Genomic DNA, 10,262 nt, shown 5'->3' on the forward strand with positions numbered 1-10,262 from the left:
TCAGGCCAGCGCCTGGGTGTTGATTACGCACCACCCCTTTCCCACCGCCCTCCCTTCCTTCCCCTTGCTAAGAGCAGCTGTAGTATCCACCAGGTTTTTCCGCTAAAATCTGAGTCTCTTCTTCCAAAATTCAAGTTTTGGAGGACATTCCGAGGGAAAGCTCCGAGGTAAGGGCGCGCGAGGCTGGGCGCGAGATTGGGCAGCTCTCAGGAAGGGGCGAACGCTCCAAATCCCTGAGTTTGTTCCCCACGAAAAGAAGGACTTCTAGGGGTTAGACTTCCCCTTAACAAATTTGTGGGGGGCAGTGGGCTGAGACCCAGAGTCATTCCGGGAATGTCCAGAGCAACCTCCGGCTCAGAGTGTTAGCCTTTAGCCGGTAGGCACGCGAATTTGGATCACAGTACCCGGAGGGCACAGAGCTAGCACCGCGCAGAATCCATCTCCAAGCCCTCCCGGTAGAGTGATCTAAATTCGCGTGCCTACCGACTGGTGGACAAAAACAGCCTGCGGCTCTGAGAAGCGAATGGCAGAGCTTCAGTGGCGGTGGGCACGACGGACCGGCGCTCCCGAACTTCGCCTGCGTGGGACATCCCACGCGCAAGTAGTCCTTGAGGGAGAGCCTCACCCAGCATCAGGGATTACTCTCAGCGATGGTTTCCCGCTTGCTCAATCCAGTCTCGAGTCGGGTTCCTAAATTTGGCTAATCATCTGTGGTTTCTCCCCAGGACACGATGGATGCTGAAGGGGACCGCAACGGAAAAGCAGGGAACTTGAAACAGGACAAAAAAAGGTAGCCGGTTTGTTTCACTTTCACAATTTACATGCCACGAGAGATCTGGGAGATTTTTTTTTCTTCTTCTTCCTAATTTCTAGTTTTGAAATAATCTCATTTTAAGAAAAGAAAGCCACCCTTGAGAAGAGGTTGCCTTGCTTATAACAGAAGTTCCATGGCCAACTTGGACACAGTGTATACATCCTCCTGTGGTGAGGTTTTCCTTAGTTTTCCAGCACCAGGCAGACCAAGACTCTCTCTTTTTTTTTTTTTTTGCGTGTTTTTAACTTGCTTTTGAAGAGATGTTGAAGGCCCATGGGCTCAACGGCCTGCTTCTTGTGCTGTCTGCTCTCTGTGAGTTAAACAGACTCTTGATTCTGTCTGGTAAAGCAGCCCCACATAAACATTGCATGTTTGTGGATGACGAAGGGGATAGAGGCCAAATCTCCAATTAGATGCTAGTTTTTGATGGAGAACTAATATCTGACACTTGTAAAAGAACTCCGTTTGAAAAGGGAGGATTTGGAACTAAATTATTAAGACACCAGTAACAAATGGGCCGGTCTAGATACTGTGAGAATATCTTGCAAGTGGTTCTGTAATCGTATATAGGGGAAATGATTGTTTTAAGCGCTGTGATCAAAACAGGAAATACAAAACCTCACTGTGCAGCTTCATTGTCAGAAGCAAATTATAAGGTGAAACAAATTAGTAAATATATTAATATTATATAAATCTGTATTTTCAGTGTGAGAAAAATACAAATATGTAAATCAAATAAGGTAAAAGTAATGTTAAATGGGAATTCGATACTTCAATATGAACTTAGGTATTTTAATAGTTCTGCTTATGGAAAGGGACATTAGCAGTGAGTTCACTTAGTGTCCTGGTTTTTGTTTTTTCATTTGCCATTCCTCTCTAAAATGAACCAGAACTACATAGAGAAATGGCTAATTCCATGCAGGTCTGGGTCAGAGAAAATACAAAGTGAGTCTAGTTTATTTTGTGGTAACAGAAAACAAAGAAGTCGAGTTTTCAAATGGAATTGCCAAAAGTACCTAGGGAGCTGGCTTGAATGTCTGGGGCATTTTGAGTATCAAAAAATAGTAATGACTGTAATTGTGAAACATTGCATACACTACAATCCATGAAACAGAAAGAGAGAGGGGGTAAGAAGTAGAGAAAACAAAGCAATGTTCTTAAAGAAAAATGCCAGCTACCATTTTGGAACCTGCAGAATAGTAACTGGTTCAGAAAAGATTAATCAATGCATGTTAAACAATTCAGAAAATAGTATCAAGGGATTTTTCATATAATTAAAAAAGTGGAAATATCTATTTACAATGGTGAATTTTGCAGCCAGCTCCAAGTGGTGAGACCTGGCATCACATACCCATGGTGGAATGATTCAACGTTAATTGACTCTTCCTGGGATATATTTTGAGTCACAGGATGCGACCTAGGAAGAATTTTTGCAAAAATGTTTCATCTGAGTTCAATTAAACCTCTAAACTGTACTGTCCAATAGAAATACGAGGGATGATACAAATCACATGTGTAATTTTAGGTATTCTAGTAGCAAAAGTTTTAAAAGTAAAATTATTAAAAAAATTTTTTATGATGTGCAGTATACCAAAACATTATCATTTCAGTCAGCTTAAAAGATTACTAATGAGATACTTCACATTCCTTTATTTCATACTGAGTTTTTATATCTATTGTGTATCTCAATTTGCACTAGTCACATTTCAATTGCCTAATAGTCACATGTGGCTAGTGACTACTCTTATTGGGAAGCACAGTTTTGAACCTAACTTTCAATTTATAGGAAATATAGGAAATGGTGGGAGAAGTTAAATGACACATTAGGAAACAGGTAATCCAAGATGTAGAAGATTCATTCTGTAAAACCATTGTTCTGGTCTCTCTCTTTTTTTTAATGTTACTATAATAAGTAACAAAGAAGAAAGGGCAGTACTAGATTAAAAGATTCAGGAGATATAACTACCAAATATGTGTGAATCTTAATTATATCAGAGTTCAAAACACACACACAAAAACCTTATGAAAGTATTGTTGGAAAATGTGTGTCTTATTAGATTGAACTGCTATTTTTTCAAAATATAATGATAGTAGGATAATGTGAAACATCACTGTGCTTTCAAGTTACTTTCTTAAGGGTTCAGCAAAATAATAACAATGATAATAATACATGCTTACTGAGTTGTGGTGTTGGAGGAGAATATTGAAAGTGCCATAGTCTGCCAACAGAACCAATTGATCTATTTTGGAAAAAGTGCAGCCAGAGTGTTCCTTAGAGGCCAAAATGGCCAAACTTTGTCTCTCATACTTTGGACATGTTGTCAGGAGGGACCAGTCACTGGAGAAGGATCTCATGTTTGATAAGGTGGAGGGTCAGAGAAAAAGAGGAAGACCCCCAATGAGATGGATTGGCCAAGTGGCAGCATTAATGGACTCGAGTGTGGTAACAGTAGTGAGGTTGGCCCAGGATTGGGCAGTGTTTTGTTCTGCTGTGCATAAGGTTGCTATGGGTCGGTACTGACTCAATGGCACCTAACAACAACAACAACAACTAATGTAGATATAAAGAACCCTGGTGACATTGTAGGATAAGCACTGACTTCTAGCTAAAGGTTGGTGTTTCAAACCCATCAGCTGCTCTGAGGGAGAAGGACAAAGCTTTCTGCTCTTGTAAAGATTTACAGTCTCCAAAACCCTATGTAGGTCGCTTTGAGTCAGAATCAACTCAATAACCGTGGAATTTTGTGTATGTGGTTTTTTTTTTTAATGTAGATAAAGCTAACATGGCTAAAAATGTTAACAAGTTTTGTCTAAGTGAATTAGATGTGGATATTTGTTACATTTCATTTAAAAACTTTTTTTTTTTTACAATAAAAACTTTATATAAACAACAACAACAAAAGACTATGGAACTGAAAATAGACTGCTAACTGCAAGGTCAACACTATAAAACCATCAGCCACTCCTTGGGAAAACCTGTACAGGGTCCCTCAGAACCAACTCAACAGCTGTTAACAGCAGCAAGACAGCCCTCTTTCTGTTTCTTAAAACTTGGCTGCTTAAAGAACTATGTATTTATGATACAAAAGATTTCGAAGTAAGAAGTATTAGGGGTATGTATAGTGAAATGGGAAAGAAAGTTGTAAAAATTTGCACACACCTTCATTTTATTATCAGTTCTCATCATGGCTTACAGACTTTTTACAAACTAGAAGGCATTTTTAGTTAAGTATTTAGCTAAGTATTTAGTTAAGCATTAATCTGCACACATTACCATGATCTTTAATCTATTCCTTAAAGCTATATATGTTCTAACATGGGATTTTAAAGAAATGTGTCTTTACTATGAAACGTGTCTTTGCTATGTTGTTATCCTGGGATAACAGTACCATTTAGAATATGTTTCTGAACATTAATAAGTGTTCTTCATTGAAATGATGTTTGAGTTACTTGCTTTTGTAAGCAGTGTGATGAAGACGAGTGACCTCGTCCAGGTGAAAGTGTGGAAGTGCAGGTCCTTACAATGCTGTGTCACAGAGGCCTGAGGATGGCTTCGTGGTCAGGGGACAGACTTAGCAGTTGGGCCCCTATTTAAAATTTCATTTTGTTCTAGCTGTGTGAACTTTGATAAGGTAGCTACCTTTTTTCACCTGCAACTTTTTATTCTAAAAAAGGACAAAAACGTGTCTGCCTTGTAGTATTGTTTAAAAACAGAATGGAATTGTGATTGAGAAATGCTTAACTTAGCTAATGTGGGAACATTGCATCTTCCCAGAATAGCAGCAGTTCTAGAGAAATAAAAAGTAAATAAAAATCTTAGAGTGAAGACTCTATTATTTATGGCTATTTTTCTCCTGTCATCCTGATTCCAGAGACACTGAAACCATGCCTCTACTGGGAATAGGGTGGGATCAAACCTAAAGACTTATGCTTGTATATTTTGTATGTGTTTATGTCTGTCTAAAATCACTCCAAAACCAAATATGGGTAAACTTGGGATTTTTTTTCTTTAAAAGTCTCTTCACTTCTGTTGAGCTTCCATAATCTGTAGAACAAAGAAAAAGACAAATTTACTTTTGGAACTTAAAAATCTGTGTAAAAATTATTTTTTTTTGCCTGACATAGGCTTTATATGCATCTGAAAATATAAATGAGGGGGCTGGTTTATTATGGTCAGTTTTCATGTCCTAGGTGGATCTGGGCTCAAAATAATATTTGACCTTCTTAAGCCCTTGGACAGTCTTTTGACAGTATACAAAACACTTTCAGCCATAGCTTTTCTGAAATGCACTTATTGGCGTAATAGTCCATTCAAAGCTCCAGACAACCTTTCAAAATTAGATTTGTTTATAGAAAGTGATTAAATTTTCTCTTTTTCCAACATGTTATCATGACTACTCTCCATTAGTAAAGGAAATGATTATGAGTAATATCTAGGTCATAGATAGATGGAATATGTACTACTAGAAATAATCAGATGATAATTTAGGGAATGAATTCTGGAGAACATAAATGACTTTCTAAATGGGATGAAAGTAAAATACTCTTTTTTAGTATGTGTTTTTTATAATTGTTAAAGTATGTGTGCATTTTGATTATAGAAAATTAGGAAATACCAAAGGCATAAGAAAGAATACAAGTTGGGAGAAATCCTAAACCTCTGCAATAACCACATGCATAGATTTCTAAGATATATATAAACATGTTTATATCTGTTATTGTGTGCCCTCGAGTCGGTTCTGACTCATAGTGACCCTTTATACAGTTTCCGAGAGTGGTGATAAGTTTAAACTGTTGACCTTGAGTTTACCAGTGCAGTGCTTAACCTACAGCACCACACTGGGGCTCCTATATTTGTATCTAAACTTCATAAATAATCATATAATTATTAATTGATTTTTCCTGAATATTATCTTTCTTTTCCCTGTTTGTCATTAAATATACTGCTCTGTACTATTTTGGTAATCTGAAAACTGTGTACTATTTTTTAAAGTTTAATGTCATTTTATTGCTATATTTTCAGTAAAAAAAATGAGAAGAAAGAAAAGAAACCAACTGTCAGTACGTTTGCAATGGTGAGTTTTGAATTTGTTTACAACTTAAAATGCTTTGGAAATTTGACTTCTTTTTACTTAGAAAAGAAGTATTTCATTAGGTGTAGCATTTACTTGGAAAGTGTTAATGGTGAAAGAGAAGGGCAAAATGAATTGGTTTTGATCATAGCTTGCCATATGGATTTAGTCTCAACAACTACTCTTCCTGGCTTAGATTTCAGTCTTGGTTTAATTAGTTACATAGGCAGTTCTTTGTAATCTAGGCTAGCACCTCTCAATCTTCTGGAGAGAAGAAAACAGCAGCTACATTGAGTGTAGTTCAGACAAGGACAAATGGACAAAGTTCCCCATCATAAGTGATTCTGTGATATTGGCACCTTTGGGATCAAAGTCCCAAACCCGTAATCTCTTTGTTGTCCATTCAGTCCTGCTCATAACAACCCTATAGAACAGAGTAGAACTGCCCCCACAGAGTTTCCAAGGCTGTAATTTTATGAGAACAGACTTCCAGATGCTTTTCCTGCAGAACAGCTGTGAGTTTGAACAGCCAACCTTTTGGTTAGCAGCTGAGTGCTTAACCAGTGTATTACCAGGGCCCCTCTCAAATCCCAGGCACCTGTAAGAATAGACATTAATAATGATTTATTAATTCCTTTGTCTTTTAACCCCAACCCACTTCCATGAGTCAATTCTGACTCATAGCGACCCTGTATGGGATTTCTGAGGCTGTAATATCTTTATGGGAAAAGAGAGTCTCATCTTTCTCCTGTGGAGCAACTGGTGGGTTTGACCTGCCAACCTTGTGGTTAGCAGTCCAGTGCTTATTGTACAGCACCACTAGGACTCTTGCCATTATTTATCTGGGCCAAATACCTGAAAATCTAAAATTTGATACCTTGTATTATAATTCTCGTTCTCATTTTCTAGTTGCCTGTTAGTCATTGTAGAAATTTTTTAAAATTCCACTTGGAATAAGATAGATTTTATAGACGTTGCTGGCTATCTACCTGGATCCTTGCTCTTGTTTTCCCCCTTTAAGAGTGAAGAGTTATAAGAATTGTTGGGATTAGAATCTGGCAGACTACTAAATTTACTAAGTCTTGCTCTGCACACTCTATAATTCAGTCTTGCGATGCCAAGCATTTTCAAATGGGGGATGGGGAGCATGCTGTGTTGTAAAATGGATCTTAGTCAAGTGACTATAAAACTAGGCGTTGGTAGGAAACAACACTCAGATGACTATGACACTGAGGACTCAGTGGTTGTAGGATATGATCATCCTGTGCTGGTGCTCTTCTGCTTTCTTTCCCTCTGTCTCCCTTTGGAATTTTTGAGAGACAAGAAGATACATTTCTTTTGTTCTCAGATTACTCTATTGACTAAGTGACAGTTTTTGTTTTAGATTTCATTATTATGTTCTTGTATTTAAAAAAAAAACTGTAATTTTTAAAGTTCGATTTGTTCCAAAGATTGAATTTAATTTCTGTCATTTTGAGACCAAAACACTTCTGCCTTTCGGAATTTAAACCAGTTGTTGTCGAGTCAATTCTGATATATGGCAACTGCATGTGTGTCAGAGTAGAACGATGCTTCATAAGGTTTTCAATGGCTCTTATCTTTCAGAAGAGAATGGCCAGGCCCTTCTTCCAAGATGCTCTAGATAGATCAAACCACCACCCTTTTACTTAGTTGCTGAGCTTTTAATCATTTGTGCCACCCAAAGACTCTTTTTTTGATTTTTAAGATTTTATTATTTACAGTTCAAATTAAGGAAACTTGCTGGCTTAAAAAATTAAGTGTTTAGCTGCTAACCAAAAAGGTTGGTGATTTGAATGTACCCCGCATCTTTGTGGGAGAAAGACCTGGTGATCTGCTGACATTAAGATGGTTGTTGTTCTTGTTATGTGTCTTCCGGTCAGTTCTGACTCATAGTGACCCTAATAGGTTTCCAAGGAGCAGCTAACAATGGCAGGTCAAATAAGGACATAGTCAGGAATCCTGTATTTTAGAAAACTGAATAGACCTCATAATAATATAATATAATAATACATTATTATATTAAACAATAAAAATCTGGAGTTTCATTGTGAGGTAATAATAATGTCGTACATATGCTACCATATGCCAGGCATACCATACAGATACATACATATATGCACATGCTAATTCAATCCTTATGCCTCTTTTTAAGGTAGGTACTATATCATTACAATTTTATCGATATAGAAACATGTTAACTTGCCACAGAGGTAAAGGGGTGCTCGGGATTCAAACGATCCTTGTTCTACATCACAGTGCTCAGACGACAGTGCTGGATTGCTGCTATAGCTTTTCCTCATGTCTTTTTCCTAAAAAGTTGACATAGATAACCAAACTCATGTATAAACCTATATACACAAATGTTATAAATTTAGGAAATTTAGCAATAAAATAATGATGTTAATGGTGCTTCCTAGTAAACTAAGACAAAATTCCATTTTGATTAATTTATTATGAGATTTCAGGAGCCCTGGTAGTGTGGTGGGTTATGTTCTGGGCTCCTGACCACGAGGTCAGCAGTTTGAATTCACCAGCCATTCCACAGGAGAAAGATGAGACTTTCTGTCCCCATACCGATGTATAGCCTTGGAAACCCTATATGGGGTTGCAGTGAGTCAGAACTGACTCCATGGTGTGCAACCACTGCCACCACGATGAGACTTGTTCTCAGTCTTGAAAAAATGTAGAAAAACAGGTAAAGAGTAGATTGAAAATAGTTTCTTATCTTTATTTGTAACAGTTAAGATTCTGTACAGAAACAAAACTACAGTTCAGTCCAAAGAAACTGAGGAAATGGGACAAGTGGAAAAATAGGACAGAAAAAGTAATAGTTGTGTCGCAGTTCCTGTATGAGATGGTCTCCTTAAAGGCTACATACTCTTGTCTGCAGATGTGACTCAGTGCTTTCCAATGCATGTATTTCATTTAAATATTCATTTTTTTTCTAAATTGATAATAGCTAACAATGTGAGAACTTCTCTATGCCAGAGATTTGTTAAACACTCCATGAATATTTTAAAATTGAATTCATTTAACTCTATGATGTAGAAACTTGTGTATCCAGATGCAGAAACAGACTCATAGAAGGTAAATAATATACTTAAAGTCAGTCGCAGAACTAGTTAAGAGGCAGGCACAGAATTTTGTCCAGATCTGCCTATTCTAGAGCCAGAGTTTTTAACATCTTTAATGATCTTTAATGTTTTCATTTCAACTGTTATTTGCTGGAATTAAAGAACTCTTTCTTGATGCTGTTATCTTCTGGCCACCTTGCCTTTGCCCAATCATTGAAAACGCTGACACCTGGCACACGGTCTCCCTTTTCATGCCAGACATTGTTACCATCTTGTGGGACTTTTATGATTATATGGATAGCCACTCCTTGACCTTCACTGCTGCAGTAATCCTGTTGCCTCTTAACCCTGTTCATCCACTCTCAAGCTCACATCCCGGATTTTGTTGTTACTTGAAACTGTTTTACCTGTAGCCCACTGACTCATCTGTTTCTCACCAGCCCCTTGCTGTCTTCATTATGAGCTTAGAGTTAGGAATATCTTTTTAATTATTCTCTTGCCCAAACTACAAATCTCCTTTCCCTGTTTTATGTCAAATGCAGCCCAAACAAACCCTGCTTTCTGCTTTCTTAGTGTGCCCACATCTAATTAGTGCTAGGGAAAATCTCACCACACTGTTTAACCTGTATGTTGTTGTTGTTGTTATGTGCCTTGGAGTCGGTTCTGACTCATAACGACCCTGTACAGGGTTTCTGAGGCTGTAAATCTTTACAGGAACAGAAAGCCTCATCTTTCTCCCATGGAAATGCTGGTAGTTTTGAACTGCTGACCTTGTGGCTTGCAGCCGGATTCATAACCACTACGTTATCAGAGCTCCTGCATGTTGTTAAATGCCATCTAATTGAATTCCAATCCATAGAAATCCTATTATTGCCCTTCTCACTATGTCAGATCTTTGCTCTTTTCAAGTCTCCTCCCCTACTTCAAGCCTTCCACTCACCTCTTTATTTTATAAACAGATTATAAACTACCATAGTAGAAGTAACTCAACTATGTACCAAGTCTACAAACATACCTTTGCTGGATCAGCCCTTCCTTCAAGTGCCCTTCCTTTTTTCCTCCTGTTACAATGTTTTTGTTGTTGTTGTTGTTGTTAGGTGCTGTTGAGTCAGTTCCAACCCACAGTGACCCTGTATAGGGTTTCCGAGGAGAACTGGTCAGCTTGAACCACTGACCTTGCGGTTCAAACTGACTTTGCAGCCCAGTGCATTAGCCCACAGCGTCACACCTGTCACAGTTGTTGTGGTTGTTGTTAGGTGCCATCGAGTTGGTACTGACCCA

The 10,262-nt window shown here is 38.0% G+C and overlaps 1 protein-coding gene across 1 annotated transcript in view; it reads left to right on the forward strand.

Annotated features, from left to right (window-relative positions):
- Positions 1-731: 731 nt before the first annotated feature.
- ABCB1 (ATP-binding cassette, sub-family B (MDR/TAP), member 1) overlaps positions 732-10,262 on the forward strand; it is a 127,860-nt gene continuing 118,329 nt past the window's right edge. Inside the window, exon 1 of the mRNA XM_006834398.1 lies at positions 732-790. Coding sequence (XP_006834461.1) covers positions 732-790 — 59 coding nt within the window. The remainder of the gene's footprint in view (positions 791-10,262) is intronic.

Source organism: Chrysochloris asiatica, unplaced genomic scaffold, assembly GCF_000296735.1.
Source record: "Chrysochloris asiatica unplaced genomic scaffold, ChrAsi1.0 scaffold00010, whole genome shotgun sequence".
Taxonomy (NCBI): Eukaryota; Metazoa; Chordata; class Mammalia; order Afrosoricida; family Chrysochloridae; genus Chrysochloris; species Chrysochloris asiatica.